This window comes from Onychomys torridus, chromosome 15 (assembly GCF_903995425.1).
Source record: "Onychomys torridus chromosome 15, mOncTor1.1, whole genome shotgun sequence".
NCBI classification, from domain to species: Eukaryota; Metazoa; Chordata; class Mammalia; order Rodentia; family Cricetidae; genus Onychomys; species Onychomys torridus.
This window is the reverse complement of record NC_050457.1, coordinates 68,758,978-68,776,372: the sequence shown is the minus strand read 5'-3', so window position 1 is coordinate 68,776,372 and position 17,395 is coordinate 68,758,978. Positions and strand designations below refer to the sequence as shown.

The 17,395-nt window shown below is 40.0% G+C and overlaps 1 protein-coding gene across 3 annotated transcripts in view; it reads right to left on the bottom strand.

The window, feature by feature from the left end:
• The window catches only part of Ctnnd2 (catenin delta 2), an 872,325-nt gene that overhangs the window by 338,185 nt on the left and 516,745 nt on the right, over positions 1 to 17,395 (bottom strand). For all 3 annotated transcript variants that reach the window (XM_036206872.1, XM_036206873.1, XM_036206874.1), the window contains one exon: positions 8,761 to 9,016. In XM_036206872.1, the coding sequence (XP_036062765.1) occupies positions 8,761 to 9,016 (256 nt within the window). The remainder of the gene's footprint in view (positions 1 to 8,760; positions 9,017 to 17,395) is intronic.

The following is a 17,395-nucleotide window of genomic DNA, read 5'->3' as shown; positions in this document are numbered from 1 at the left end:
TTAATGTTTCAGTCATCCGCAAAACAGAGGGCAATGAGCACATTACGAGGCCCCTGGTAGAAATACATCACCTTATCTAAAGATGCCCAGGCATTATAATACTTCACCCTTCAATGTCAGAAGTACCTTGCTGTTGTCAACTTCCTTTAGAGAGTAATTTTCTAATATAATCAGACCTGGCTTGAAACACAACAGCATCTTTGTGAAGAGAAAGGGAGAAGAGTCCTGTTGGCTCTTGGAAGAACAAGATGCTTTTCTATGGGATTTCTGGTGTTGGTTGAAAGCTTGGTTATTGGGGGCCTTGTCCTTGGGATGAGGGGAAATCAACTGAGGTGGAAATCATGAGATGGCACTTTGGCTCTGAAGCAAACAGGCAGTATGAGGAGGACTGGAGTTATCAGACAGAAGTATGTGATGGCTGGCATAAGCAGTTACTAAGTGTAATTTTAAATATAAATGTAAAAGGTAAGTTTTCATTTACATTCGATTTAAAGTTTATATAATTTTAAGCATGACTATTTCCTACTTGTTTCCTAGTCACTATTTTCACTTCATTTACCTGATGCAAATGTTTTTCGGTATCCAAAACAGTGCTTGACAGTTTCCTCAATAAATATTTGCTGAGTAAAAGAATAAAATATCTAAAATTGATGACCATAAATATGCTAATTCTCAAGTGGTGTGAATAAATGTTTTTGTTCTGTAGACAAATATGGCATCTCATTTAAAAGGCTACTTTATATTCATTCTTTAACATTGGTATTATTATTACAATGAGGTAATATAGTATTATAATATATTTATAGAATTTAGTAGCCCATTTGAGAAGTAGTGCAAAGCAAAAATGCTGTGGTAACTTCTACAGAAGTGACTTTTACCATTTCCTACAGAGTAGGAAAAGGCACCGCTTGGAAAATAGCCCTAGCTAGGATCCACAAGCATGACTCATTCATCCTTTCTCTCCCTGGCTTCCTTATCCTGCTTCTGTGTAGGCTGCCATCTGTAAAAACCTAGTGCCTACACAGCATCTTGCTGGCTATTATCGTCTGTGTGTGTGTGTGTGTGTGTGTGTGTGTGTGTGTGTGTGTGTACACATGTGTACAAGTATGGGGTTATATGGGGAGGCGAGAGGTCGACATTCTGTATCTACATCAATTGTTCCACTCCTTGATTTTTAAAAATAATTTATTTGTGTGTGTGTATGTGTGTGTGTGTGTGTATCTGTGTACCTATATGACTTTATGTGCACCATGTGAGTGCAAGCACCCATGTTCACCAGTGGATATTGTGTCTCCTAGAACTGGAGTTAAAGGGGATTGTGAGCCGCCTGATGGGGGTGCCGGAAACTGAGACTGGATCATCAGGAAGAGCCAGAAGCATTCTTTTTTTTTTTATTATTTTTTAATTTTTCTGGAGCTGGGGACCGAACCCAGGGCCTTGCGCTTGCTAGGCAAGCACTCTACCACTGAACTAAATTCCCAACCCCCCATGAGCATTCTTAACCACTGAGGCATCTCTCTAGTTGTGTACCTAAGTTCTTTTGGGACGAAGTCTCTCACTGAACCTGGAACTCACAAATTCGGCCAGGCTGGTTGGTCAGCAAGTCCCAGGAATGCTCCCGCCGTTTGTCATCCCAGTGCAAGGACATTCTCCCACATCCAGTTTTATACAGAGGTTTTGGTGATAAGAGCTCAGGTTCTCATGGTTGTACGGTAAGAACTTTATTAGCTGAGACATATCCTACCAGCCCCCTCAATTACATTTTTGTTGTTATAAAATATACAGAGGTTATTTTTTACCATTCTAGCTATTTCAAGGCTAGTGCTCTTAAGCACATTCACAAATTCTGCCAGACTCTTCACAGTGCAATTCTCATAAATCCTTATGCTAAACCCCAGTAGCCACTATTCTCCCTTATAGCTCTGTGAATTTGATACTCTTACTGCCTCATGATAGTCTACAGAACAATCAGCCATCTTATACCTGGCTTTTGTCACTAAGAATGTCCCCAAGGTTCATCCATGTTATAACACATCTATACTTCATTCCATATCAATATTGAATATTGTGTGCACTCTGTACTTTATTTATCCATTCATGTGTTGGTGAGCATGCCAGTTGTGCCAACTTCTTGACTATTCCTCTTTCAATAAGCAAAGGGGTAAAGGGTTCCTGAGGAGTCACTGAAAGGAAAGGTTGATTTTTTTTTTGGGGGGGGGGAGATCACTCAGGTTCAGTTTAACAACTTACCCTATAACTCAATGACTGAAAACAGCAACCATATTAGTTATCACCTCCTGGTGTCTTTGCACAGGAACCCAGGACAAGGAGCATCAGGGATGATAATCTGTGTTCCACCATTTCTAAGAGCCAAGCTGGAAGATCCAAAGACTCAATTGGCAGAGGGAAGCATACCTTCCCACTTGGCTCACAGCACTGCTTGCAAGTCCCTAGAAATCTGACTTGCTTTCTGTCTCCCCAACCCATAAATTTCCCCTCTACATTATTCTGCTATGCATACAGGCTTACTCAAATTCAACATGGACAAGGATAACACAAGACATAAACAACAGAAAGCAATACTGCTGGGAGTCATGTTGGATGCTGAGTACCTCAGACTTTGTTACTGCTAATTTTATATGGTATGGTAGATATTGGTAAATATTTTTTGGAAATTAAATGATTAAATATAAATATTATCACTTTTAGGGAGAGCATAAACTGTATTTAGGAGAAACACTCTATTTCTACTCACTTATTCATCAAGAATACTCAAAACAGTCTATGTAGGTAAAGCAAATAAAAAGCCAAGGTTACTTTTTTCACACTCACAGGAGTGGATATATATGAGTGCCTTAAACTAATTTTATATCACTCCCTTGTTCAAGAAGTGATTGCTCCCTCACTGTGACTTTTAAGCCAGTGGTTTCCAAACATCTATCGTTAACAAACTTTGATTTTTTTTTCCCTCAGAAGAAGTCTACTTTTATGCCACTGAAACACCTGTCCTACATTCAAAGTTATTTCATGCTTCTCTTCGCTGTCTTAAGGGATTGGGGTGCACCTTCTGTGCAAGGTAAAGGAGTGGTGACTCTCTGTGGGAGCCCATAGGGCTTTCACAAAGAACCTGATGTATGGCGTCAAAAACCCCTGTGACCCACTGAGCTAACATGGAAAGTCAGGAGACCCACCCCTAACATAGCACCCTTTAGCACACTGCAGCTTTCTGTTGCAGACTGAGACCTGGACTTCAGGGCTTCTTGCAAATGACCCAGTTATCACAGTGTGAACATCATCAGTGTGGTGTCCTATCTCTAAGGCACACCCAAGCTAGGGGCTAGGTGACAAGCTCCAGCATGGAAGTTTAAACAACAGACATAATAAAAGAACAAAGCAAATATGGACATGTCTTAGAAAACCGAGACTGTAATACAACAAAGACGGGTATGTGTTTTTTCCTCTCAGCCACCAACAGGCTTCATTTATGTAATGTGTCCCACAGCTTCCCCTGTGCCTTTTCTCACTCTTGTCCCCTCCTCCTCTTCCTTGTCTTCCTAACACGTTTACTGTGTGATAACACACATAAAGCACCAAGACTATTCAAGTGGTGGGGATGATCTTCAGGAGATGGAAGGTTTTCAGTTGCCAGACTTGTCAAATTATAATATGCCATGCACAGTGGAACTTCATGCTAAAATGTATTGTTCTTCTGACTTTGAAATGCTAATCTTCTTCCTGCCAATGTCAGAATCTCTAAATTAATGTCCCCAATTTGCTGCAAAACTTTTCAAGAGGTGATGGTAATTAATTGTCACTGGTTAACAACTGACAGTCAGCTACCACCTGTCTAGCAACAACAAATATTTTGAGTGCTCCATTTTTTAGGGCAATTAATTGTTCAATGCAAGATGGTAAACAAAAGGGACTTATGTCATCAAGTTACACATAAGTACTGGTTGTACATGGTAGACAACAGGGATTTCACATCATCACTTGTGATGGAATAACAAGGCAGGATGAGAGGAAGTATCATTTCAGAGCTCTCCTTTAAAGTTTCTACCTAAAGTCAGCTCTATCTACTCTTGTCCTATTCCAGGGGCACATTATCTTTCTCTTGACTCAGAAAAGTCGAGAAGTTCTCCCACATTAATTATCTTATCAGGAAAACTCATCACATTACACAGTTGGAAGAAGATGATAAATCCAGTGGTCCCATGCAATAGCAGATGGATTGCGAATGAATACAAGTCAGAACTCTGAAGCTTCCAGCCCCGTCAGTCTAAGAAATACAATGAAGAATCATTTCTGATGGTATATCACACCAGGCTTATATTGAAGCAGGATCTGCAGAATGTATGGCATTACATGGTTAAGGATGATGAAAAACAGGCAGTCATGGCCAAGAACATTTTTAACGTGAGTGTTAACTGGCAATTAAAGAGGGAGTCATGCCATAGAGATCTTGGAATGATCACCTTAAATAAAGGATATAAAATATTCAACACCAGACCTGAGCCATATTATTAATTAATTTTAATTGTCATGGCTGTCACTCATGAACATCATTTTCATTTAACCAGCCAGGTAAAACCACAATAAAGGTAGGTAGTCCAAAGTAAACTTGATTCCATTTCTACAAATAATGGTGAGGTGTAGGGCAGATGAGAAAATCAGACAGGACAGTGAGAGGGCAGTGGCAGCTTGACAGGGGACAGGGGGCATAGCCATTGTGGGTAGGGGAGGGTGAAGTAACTGTTTTTTGAAGAGGAAACCATTACATTTTCCTGTAATCTCAAAGATAAGAGATAAACCAGATGAAACCAGAGAGAGAGAGAGAGAGAGAGAGAGAGAGAGAGAGAGAGAGAGAGAGAGAGAGATTTCAGCATGTTTAAAATTTTTCTTTAAAATAGTGTGTATCAATTTCAGCAGCCTGGAACACTAGTTAACCACACTCACTAAAGCTGCTACAGCTGTTCTGATTTGTACATCATATCACAAAGTTCTAAACATAACTTCTATTCTTCTTATGCATGAGACCACTTATAGTTCCTCCAGCAGACACCGGCACATCTGTCTTTATTTATGTTTTTAGTTGTGGCATTATTTAACTTTTAAAATAATAAGACTATTATGACTTACACATATATTTAACTTATCCATAAGCATATCTAAACATGTATATTTAACATATACATAGAAATAATTCAATATTTGGTCTCATGTACAAAGTATATATTGGCCATTTCCCATAGTCAGGAGGTTCACCTCTTACAGAAAATAATATATAATTATGTTTAAAAAAAAAACCTTCATCAAATGTGGCTTTGAAGTGCATTTTGTATGTGTAAAAACTTCATTTTCCCCAGGATCCCTGACTTTACAAAGGAAATTGGATGCCACCATCTCTTTAGATGAAAGGTTTCTGTACATTTATTTGATAGAGTCTAAAAGAGTTAAAAGTAGACACATCAACCTTTCCCAGAATCTGTGTGACTGAGCCCACTACTGTCAACAAAGAAATTCCAAGCCCTCAGAGACAGTCCTTCCTCAGCCCAAGGCTGGAAGTAACTCAAAGTGATAGGGAGTCTCTGAGGCTTCAGTACAGAGTGAGGAAGACTCCCTTGACTTCAAATTCATATGTTAAAAGTCAATATCTGCTTGGAAACATCTTACTGAATAATACTCTACAACTCCTTAATAACAAAGAAAATGGTCTCTGTTAAGATCCAAGGGACAGATGCAGGAAAAACGGAATGACTGTCACAGACACCATATAGCTCCCCATCGCTGTGCTGTATCAGAATCACTTCCTCCTTCTCCCTGCAGCCACACAGCCGCCCAGAACTACTGTCCACACCTCCGAAAGAGCCATGCAAGCTTCCAAAGGAACAAAACTACTTGTGCTAGTACATGCAAAACAAACAAACAAACAAATCACAGAGTCATCCCATCATGTGACCAGTGGGTTTGTGGGCTCCTGTGTTGGACAGCACCTGTAGCTATCCTCCGCTCACTGGGCTGTAGACAGCAAACTGGACATTCCTTCTACATACAGAAGCATGAAAAGAGTCACGGGGATCAACAGACCAGTCAACAGCTTCTAGTGACAGAGTAGACTTGTACTACTAGTAGTAGACTGGTACTCTTGACCCCTGAAAGTTAGATTTCTTTCTTCTAGCACACTTAGTTCTACTACAAGCCTGGAAACAACCAAAATTTATCGTTTGAAAAAAAATGGAAAATGTCTTTTAAAAGCCAATACATTGGACTTAAGAGTCACATGGTTTTTGAATCCATAACAAGAATAATGGGGGTTTTAAAGGCACCCTACAAAAAGGCATTACTGTATTTTATTCTTCATTCCAGATATTACTGGGTTTATTTGTCTTTTATATCAAGACAACACATTCATTCTTTTCTGGTCCTTGCCAGGATTCCCTGTTTTTCTGTCTGTATGTCTGTGCTTAGCATGCTGGAATTTTCAGAATTTACACACATCCTTAAGTCCAGCATCTAGTGTTCTTGAAAATAATGATGAACTTATAAGCCACAGCATTAATTTGCATTATAAATTTAACACATACTAAAGATTGGTGGCCAATATTCTCTTACTCTTTGTACCGTTTATTACTGGTGTGTGTCTTTTTGGCTTATAGCAGGCACTCAATAAATATAAGCAGCATGATTCATAACTTGAAAAGGTAAAAATTGTGACAATAGACAGAAAGAAACCTATGAAAGTGACAGCAATATAGAAAAGAAAGGCTATTCCATTTCATAAAATAAAGTGCCTGTAACACACAACATAAAACACAGAAGCTAGACTGCACATAGAGAAACATAAATTTAGTTTCTTATTAAGCCACATTCCTTAATATGAGTGCTTAAAGACTTTCTATTGCAGATATAATCTTATTCTCTTTAGGTGGCTGATGCTTCTAATGTCTGCTTGTGGGAGGCTGAGGCAGGAGGACCATGAGGTTGAGGCAAACTTGGAATACATAATGCATTAGGAGACAGCCATGATTATAGAGCAACACCTGCTTTGATTGAAAGTATATCTAAATAAAAGGGACAAAGTTGAGTAACTGTCTTTACCAGATTCATCTGTGGGCATGTCTGTGTAGGATTTGTCCAGATTACTAATTGTTGCAGGTGGCCTATCCCACTGTGGGTGGCACCATCCCTAGGCAGGTGATTCTGTGTGGTGTAATGAAGCTACCCAAGCTCTAGCCTGTGAAGGAGGAGAGAGCCAGGAATCAGCCTTCTCCATTGTTTCTGCTTCAAGCTCCTCCTAGACTTCTTGCCTTGACTCCCCGAGTGATGTATTATGGCTGGAAAGCATAAGCAAATCAGCTCTTTCCTCCACAAGCTCTTTTTGGTCAGTGTTTTAATACAGCAGGAGAAGGAAGACTAGAACACATAGTATCCAACATAACATGCATGTATATCCTTAAGTTAAATACGCAATGTGAAAGTCAAATAATGACCAGTCTGATACAGTCTTCTATAGCATCTCTTCATCTTTCAGTAATGTTGTATTTCCATATATTCTTGCTTTACTGTTAAGAATAAAATATTTCCAAATAAAGGGTGATAAAAATAGTTTCTGAAGAATGTCCTAACCATGCATGCTTTAAAAATGAAAGATGGGTTTCAGTTCAGAGACTTTTGACTGCTGTGAAAGCTTGAAAATCCGGAGACTAACACCGAGCTCTGTGGATGAGCTATACTTTCAACCTCCTGCAGTCAGAAGTGAGCCTTTAGTACAATTCACTGCTACAATGCAGACTGCATCAAGCACAACACTTAGTGAGGGCCCTCCATGTGGGTTTCATTTGTACTGAGGCAGCTATCTGGAAGCACAGTATGAAATTATTCCATTTGCCTTTCATGTTTGAAGAAGCAATTTCTCTTTATAAGGGAAACCATGCAAATTCTCGATACAGTACATAAGAAGAAGTGTGCCCTGTCAGGGAAATGCCTGGAGATGAATTGCAAATGTATCATCACACTCAAGCCCAGTCCTAAAGAAATACTGGCATTTCAGCCTATCTATAGTGTTCACAGGGGCAGGTTACATATGTCTGTGTATATGTATCGATACATCTATATGTGTGAGAGCATGCACATTTATACATGTGCACATGGGGCTGTATCTACATAAACTCACAAGGAGTCAAGCCCAACTTCAGAAGCAGAGGATCGTGAAAACCCCAGTTGCCGCTGGAAACAAGCAGGTAAAAGAGAAATGGACCTTATTGAACTGTATCTCCAACAATTCAGAGCCAAGTTCTTACCAATCCCCAAACAACTAATTGCTGATTTCTCAAATTTGAGAATAATTTTTTTGGGGGGATGGGGGTTGGCAACAAATTCTTCTTCTCAGGCGGTAGGACACATGTGACACTGAAAGTCACATGAGACCTTTGCCCAGCTCCTGCCTCTGCTCCCACTTCACTGAAGACCCCTCCAGACCAAATCAGATGGCTACACCCAAAAGCACCCAAAGTTGTTCTTATAATAGTTGTTTATATTTTATTTCTGTGTGTTGATCCATAGGAGACATCAGGGGTCCATTCTATGTGTCCACATTTCATATCACACAAACATTGTAAAAACCAAGAAAAGCCAACCATTTCATCCTCAGCCCATAACAAGAAGGCAAAGGTAAGGTCTTGTCACAGAGAGCGCCAAGAGGAGACCGGGTTATAAAACCTTTTTATACACCTCAAAGTAAATAAATATGGCTTTACCCACCTGGGGTCTTTCTGAATGCTGTCAATGGATGGGGACCTGGCCAAGGTGCCTTCGGGTGGGAGGGCAGGGCCAGATTTGCTGTATGGAGAGTCAACGGAGGGGCAATACTGCAGCTGTCGGTAAGGGTCGGCGTAGTTGGAGGCTGGGCCAGCGGCGTAGCTGGCCCTCTGGAAGGTGGCTGCGGCGGCATTCTGTGGCCCATGCTGGCTGCCTGTGCGCTGCAAGGGGACGGAGTCGACACCGGGGGAAGATGGGGCTAGGACAGGAAAGGAGGGACAGAGTAAAAAACTGAGGACCTGCTCGCAGAGACGGTTAACCAGGTCTAGGCAGGGGGGAGCATTACACACATAAAAAAATAGGGGTTCGAAAGAATAAAACAAAATTAATCCATCACAGATGACCCAACACAGTCCATGTTATCTAATCAAATGACAATTCACATGCTGTTTCAGAGATAAGCCGAAAATACTGGGGGCAAGCACACCTGTAGGGGGTTCATTGCTAACCAACATCAAAGGGAAGGCACACACACACACACACACACATTCAACATGTGAACACTTTTCAAAACTAAAACCTAGGCTGGAGTGTGGCTCTGGCAGAAGGCCCTGGTTTGATCTCCAGTACAGGTTAGAAAAAAATCTGAGAGGAAAATATTTAATAAGGAAGCACAGACAATTAGTTCTTTATTGTCCTAGTTGAGAACATTCAAGATGTGTTCAGATTGACATTATGTTAACTTTATTGAGTTTGTAATAAATTTAGCAGCAAAGCCATTTTCCAGAATAGAGGGAAGGAAAGGGAGAGTGTATGCCTGGGGATGGATGTCGAGTGGAGAGGGCTCAATATTTGTAATTAGTACTGCAGCATCCCATGCCGGGCTATTCTGCTTTCTGTAAAGTAAACCCCTAAAGATTTCATGTCCCTTTTTCTCAGTAAAGCTTTCACAGGAACAAATGCACTTGGGAGACAGTAGACCTGTGGGGGAAGGAAAAGGCCATCCCTGTATCAAGGCAGAGCGGGGAGTTGACGTGGCTGTCCCCAAGGTCTTTGCATCTTCTCGACAGGTCGAGGCTGCTTTGAGAAGACTTGACACGAGTTACTGAAATCAGTGTCAAAGTTTCCAAACTGAATCTTAACTTTTGTTTCTTTTCTGAGGTCTTTTTAGATGATGCCAGGCCACTGTTTTTAATCCGTCTTTTGAAAATATTCACATCTAGTATCAAATTGACATATAAAATGGAATAGCATCCTTCTTACAAGTGGGAGGTAACTAGCTATTGACTCTCCTAGCAACAATTGCTAGGAGGCCATTTGTTTTGTGACATCTTAGATCAGTAGAGATGCTGAGTTACAGCAAGTGTCTACATACTGGAACCTGTACCCCATGTGCACTCTATGAAATTAGACTCCAATTTCAAGTCACACACAACAATTTTGACTTCCTAGTAACTATTTCTTATAAATCATTATATCATAAAGGCCATAGGCCAAATGAAATATAAAGGTAATCATGGCATGTCAAGGAAACAATTGCTTAGGGTGTGTAAGGAATTCTCTCAAAACAATAAAAGCTGGAAGTAATCTGGAGGAGAGATTCCCCTGATGAGGTCAGGTTTTAAACTTAAGAGCTTAGGATATTACTTTTCCAATTAAGTTTCAATGCTTTTATCATACGATGGGCAAAAAAATAGGAGAACAGGCTAATGAGACAATGAGAACGATTGAAATGTTTATGAAAAAATCTAAGAAAAAGTGCCCACATTTCCCAAGTGGGAGTATTTTAAAGATTGGTGGTACATGTTATATGTTTTTGTTTGTTGTTTGTTTGTTTGTTTTGTATTTGACTGCAAGAGTGGCAAGTGCACCTTCTCAGACACCATAAAGAAATAAAGGTAATACAAAAATTAAAATATCATGAACAATACACTTTATACAATAATCAAAGCAGTTTGGAACCCAGATAACAACACAGACACAAATAAAATCTCATTGTGCCCAAGAGTTGTGTTAAGCAGTCAGAAAATGAAGGGCAAAAGGAGAAACTTGGTGCGCTGCCTCATTTTCATAGAAGTACATTCTTCATTCAGGAAACCAAACATCAGTGTTTATTCTTGCTGAAAATTGTTTATAGGCAAAAATAAATTCTCTTCTAAAAATGTGTTTGCTGCTAATCCTGTGATTCACACAGGAAGGCACAAGTAGTAGAGACCAAGAAATAATATTAAAACTGAAAGAATCCATTTTGGAGGCTAGGAAAAGAGCAGTTGGTAAAACGCTAGCTGTGGAAGTAGGAGAATCTGAGTTCAATCCTCAGCACCCATGAGACAAAACTGGACAAGAAGGTGGGTGCTTGCCATGCCCACGCTGGGAAGGTAGACAGAGGGATCCCTGGGCCGCTCTGGTCAGCCAGTCTAGACTAATCTGTGAGCTCTAGACCTAGTCTCGAAGGAGGACACATCAGCTTGTTTTCCATACTCTACATGGACCTTCTCACATACCAAACACATGTGACTTCCTGCACACACATGAGCACATACATATACACTCATATATCACACACCTACATCTTTAAGACAACGTTTATTGACTAATGCTAGGATAAGGAAGATGACTGTCTCCCACTCTGTCTAAATTAAAGCATAATAGGGGAGGGTTGAGGAAAACCACTGGTGAGCAGCAGACCTGAACTTGGGGAGAATGCAAGGCAACAGGCTCACAACGTGCAATGGCCTGACGTTCGATCAAGGTAAGACCTAGACGTGTAAGGAAGTAGTGGGAGAGAAGGCTATTTGGTATGGAGTTTTGTTTAGATTGATTTTATTATTTTGTGTATATGAATGTTTCACCTGCATGTATGTCTATGCACTATGTGTGTGCCTGGTTCCTGTAAGAGGAACAAGTAAGTGCTCTTAACCACTGAGTAAACTCTCCTGCCCCCTATTTGATTTTTGCTGTGCTCTTTTCCAGGAAAGGACCATGCAGCTCACTGAGTGCTTAGCTTCAGAAGTCAGATCTGGACTCCAGCTCTAGCCCTCAGTCTTGGAGAAGGTAATTAGTTTCTCCAAGATGAAACATTGGGAGCTATGAAAGGGAGCAAAGTGGCCTCCTGGGATTATTGTTTGATTTTATGTGGGAAAAGTATCCAATACATAACATAGAGAAAAGCTACACCAATGAGGCATCACTCTACTATCAAGGCTGAAATGTACAACACTACACAAAGGAACTATGTATGGGTCCTGGGGGGAGGGAGGTCCTTGCTCTGGACACCAGAATGCTCACATTTCCTCAACAACCTGTTAGAAGGGAAGCATGCCAGTTTTCCTTTACAGATGGGAAACTGAGACGTGGAAAGATGAAGTCCCCTGGCAGGTCAGTCTCTAATAGAAAAAGAATTTAAGGCCCTGTAGGTGACTCCAGATGTTATGGTTATTACCAACATAAGCTTCTAGACCAGGCTTAGAATCTCAAAGACAAATATTTGTGAGTTACTGAGTAGAGTGAGTGAATTTTAAATAATTTTAAATAAGCTAGAATGTCAACTAAATGTAGAGAGGGAAGACATGGGTTACCACAGGAATCAAACACCCAAATATCACACTAGAAGTTATCATAGATGTGTAAACTAATTAGCATTGGTGTGTAAACTAATTTATATTGTTTTTATAAAACTGAATTTATGTAGATATATAGAAAAGATATATAAAAATATTTCAAAAACCTGACTTGTTTCACCTGCAGAAGACAAAAAGTAAGAGTGCATGTAACAGTCTTAATTTTTAAGTATCTTGACTTTGTGTCTCGCCACTGACGTAACTACGTTAGGCTATGAGGATGTGGGCTATAAAATTTTAGATGGATGAGCAACTTTCCAAAAGTTATTTATTTTTATTTTTTTATTTATTTTATTTTATTTTTTTGTGGAGCTGAGGATGGAACCCAGGGCCTTGCGCTTGCTAGGCAAGTGCTCTACCACTGAGCTAAATCCCCAACCCTTATTTATTTTTAAATCACAATAATTTTGACTTTGATGAATTTGCCCTTCAAATGTATCATCCATTAACATGAGAGAGAGGGAGGTTAAAGGAGGGAAAGATGGAGAGTGTGTGTGTGTGTGCATATGTTTACATGTACATACGTATGCATGTATGCAGATATAGCCTGGGGAGGTGAGCATGTTAGTAGACATGCATGGGAAGGCCAGAGGTCAACCTTCAGTGTCTTCCTTCAGGAAGGGGCACTTTTGCTTTCCATTTTTTGACAGGGATCTCTCACAGGATGTAGAGCTCGCTGATTCAGCTTGGTTGGCTGGTTACTAAGCTTCTGAGTTTCTCCTTTCTCAGCCTCCCTAATACTCAGATAGCAAATACACAACCCCACAACTCGCTTTTTTCCATGGGATACTGGGGAATGATCAAGCTGGACAGCAAGCATTTTACCTGCTGAGCTACCCAGTCAGACCTTGATAAATACTTCAATGTCTGTGTAGGTCCCAGTAAGAAGGGCAGTTTTTGAGAATTTCAAGATAGAAAATCACGGTTCCAATTTATGCTGTTAAATTAAAATGCCCCAGGCATGAGGATAAACTCTCTACCATACAAAGAGGGCAACAACAGCCCAGTATAGAACAGACCCTGTGACCACAGAGAACAAAATATGTGAGAAGCCATAGCCCCAGCAATGCAAAGATGGAATTTCTTATATTTAGGGTCAATCTATCCCATGGGATCATGGAATCTCAATTTGTTTTAGGTATCTGGAAAACATTGCATGAATGGGTAGTTAGCGTAGCATTGCAAAGACTGAAATTGATCGGGGATAGTGATGGTCATCTCTATCCTTAGCACTCAGAAGGCTGAGGCAGGAAGATTCTGAGTTCAAGCCCGCACTGATCTACCCTGGAAAGACATCTGGGCTACACAACAAAAACCTTGATTTAGAAAAAATATCAATGTCACAACTGCTATTTTATAGGATTGTATCAAAGACAGTGAGGAAGGCACTGTAAGAGTCAGGGCTCAATACAGCCCTCTGACTTGCTCGGCTATTTATCTCTTGGTATTTCTCATACAAATCAAACCTGTTTGTTAACATAGATAAACTACTGCCATTCATCTCTCTTTCATTTAATACACCTTCCCCTTAATCTCTGCCACTCAACATTTTTCTCCTGTATGAGTTCCAGAGCTCCATCGACCTTGCAGCTTACTCCAACCAACCAAATGTCCTCCTGGCAAACATGTGGTGGGGTTGGTGCTTCATCAGCTCCGCAAACATGTTCCTTTCCTCTCACCTCCTCTGCAAACAGCCCCCTTCTCTTCCCATGAGCTCTTAGAACTCAATGAACTGTGCTGCTAGCCTCTCCAGGGAGATTTAACAAGCGGCCTCTTCTGCAGTGGATTTGACACTTCGACAGACACCTATGCCATTGCTGAAATTATGTTTGTTTTCTGAAAGCTACACAAATAAAACCTTGTGTGCTATATTTGGAAGAGGGACAATGTATCCTTGTTAGTAAAGCCAAGCACTGCTTTATGAATGACGGTTACAAGCACTGTTTACTGAAAAGGGAAAAACAAGAAGAGAATACAATCCAGGAATCTGGCACACGGTAAGAAATCATTGTGAGGAAGTCTAACAAAGAGTAAGAAAAGCAATATTATCTTTGTATTTTTTTTACTCTTCATTTTATATATTTATCTATTTTTCATTTTGTTTTACATGTATAGGTGTTTTGACTCCATATATGTTTGTACCATGTGGGTGCTTGGTGTCTGCAGAGACCAGAAGAGGACCTCAGACCCCCTGGAACTGGAGTCACAAATGTTTGTAAGCCATTATATAAGTGTAGGTAAGTGAACTGAGGACCCCTGAAAGAGCACCCCATGTTCGTAGCTGCTGAGCTATTTCTCCAGCCTCATGTGAAGGGACTCTGGCTAGCTCCACTGTGGTGAGCACGGCTCTGGCAGGCCTTGCCCTTCTCTCCCATTCCCTCTGCCTTGCTAAAAACCATTTAGATTACATTCTTAAAGGTAACTTTCTTATTTGGCCATTTCCTCCTCCTCAGGCTGACTACCAAGGTCCAGCTATGAAAGTATTGAAGTCCAGCAATCCAAAGCCCCTTTGGGTCACCTAATTAACATACTCAATTAAAATTTAACATCCTAACACAGGTTTCCCATTGTACCTTTATAAACTGCCATTTTCCTATGTGTCACACCTGTCTCCTCTCTATCTAGAGGTGGTACTCTGTGCCTCTATGATACAAATACCCCGCCCCCTTCCCCTTGTCCCTTACCCCATCTCCCTTGTCCTCTATCTCCTGCCTTTGTCTCTTAATCTCTGCCCACTGTCCCTCTGGGGCAAATAAATCTCCTTTGTGTTGAGAATTTGGTCTTGGGGGTCCTGAGCTGACACTTCTCCTTTCAACATGTTTCTATATATATATTTGTATATACAGATAAATATTTAAAAAACAGCATGTATTTACATGTATCGTCTAGATAATTTAATACAGAAGAAATATACAAGAAGCTAATTAAGGAATACTGCCTCTAACCAGAACATGAGTGATAACAGGGGCCAAGAGATCTCAAGTCCATTATTTCAGGAATAAAACTCTTTGGCCCCCAATCTGGCATGCTCTCAGCAAATTTGAACTATAAGTGTCTTCCAAGTTCCTGCACTTAACACAATCTGAACTGGGCTATAGTCAATGGATAGCTATTCAAGAATAAATATGACATGGTATTATAGCTTCAGATGTCATTATTGTTTTTGAAAGAAGTATTTTTAGCATGGTTACACTCCTGGTGCAATTCTTATGACTGACGTTCAGGATGTTTTCACTGCTTTTACTGGAAACAAAGGATAAATGTCCCCAAAATGTGAAATTGGATGTAGAAATGCCACAGACGTGGTCATCATGGATGATTATAACATAGGTATGAAAGAGAAAAGGGGACAAAATCCTATGTTAAGCAGTGACCAGTTTTGTTCTTTTTATACAGCAGAGAGAATTACAAATACTGTTTTAGGTATCGCTATGTATTTTAGACATTTTATATGTTTGAATGTTTTGTCTACATGTATAGCTGTGCATCACATATTTGCCTGGTACCTAGAGGAAGTGGTGAATACCCTGGAACTTGAGTTACAGATGGCTGTGAGCTGCTAGGTGGGTGCTGGAAATCAAACGTAGGTCCTCTACAAGAGCAGCAAGTGCTCTTAATCACTGAACCATCTCTCCAAGTCCAGGTCTAAGAATTCTTAAGAATTTTTTTAACCAGGTACTTAAAAGATGAATTATGAAAAAAATAATTACTAGGATCTTTTTCAATATTTAGGAATGGCCACTTTTGATTAACAGTCCAGGTACAGCTATATATAGTAGAATTCAATAAGTTTGTAGAATTTGTTCTAAAAATTAAAATATGAACAAGTCAAAGGACACATTGGAAAGTCAATGAATCCATACTTAGCCTTACATACATATTCTTCCATATGATTTTATATGCATGTTTCATGCTACACATTTTTATTTCTTCTCATGTACATGCTGGAGCTACTGGTGGATGATAACATAGCCATGTGTTCTAAACACCCTGAGCTCATTTTCAGTTCTGTATGGCAATGTCTCCCCGACTAGAAATGAGGAAGGAATAATAACAAACTATCCTCATGCAGAGTTTCCTTTTGTTCAGACACCATGTGAAGAGCCAAGACATACTGACACATTTAGGGCTAATAACAACCTGTGTGGATGCTAACATTTCTCCATGCTACCTCTTCATTTCACAAGGGCGGGGGGAGAAGGTGGAGGACAGAACAGGTAGAATGTGGAACAAATCCCAAGCTGACTGACCTCTCTTTGCTTGTTTCATCCCATATGATCTCTAGGACAGTAGATATTAGAATATGTCCAGAAAATATAGCCCATGTGCTTTGAAATATAATGTATTTTGCAGAAAATCCAAAGAAAATTAAAATACAAGGTGATATATATGTATATCTATTACATCTGAATAAATCTTTATGATTTTATCTTATTATTTGCTCTACTTAAATATTCATCAGTATCTGTTCACTTTGAAAGAACTCTGCGAAAACTGCTTTCAAGTGAAAACTGAATGGGCCTGGATGAACATTTTGCATAGTATTTTCTAGGAAGATGAAAATGGCATAATTGAATGGGGAAATGTTAACATCTCCATGATGGAGTCACTTCTATTACCTAGGGTGACACGAGGGGGCTGAGCAAACCTAATAAAAGATAAGCGGGAGAAAGCAGGGAAAGAGACTTCAGAGAGAACATGAGCAGATATCCTAGTTGCCCATCTCTAGAAAGTTACAGACAGCCATTTGGAGGCTCATACATGGAGACAGAGCTGCTTGTGAAAACTAGACAGTTGCAGAACAGAATTAAGATGCTCCTCTATCTTAAGTACTAAATGACTTCACATCAAGTATGTCCTCATGACTTGGAGGCATATTATCCTCCATATGCATACAAATGTCTACCTGGTGAACAAGAAGTTAAAGAAGAAATACTGTGGAAAGTTAACTATCCAAGCAAAGTTTCTTAGCTAGCTGAGAACCTGAGTCAAGGACATAGCCTGGGATCTGGTAGACT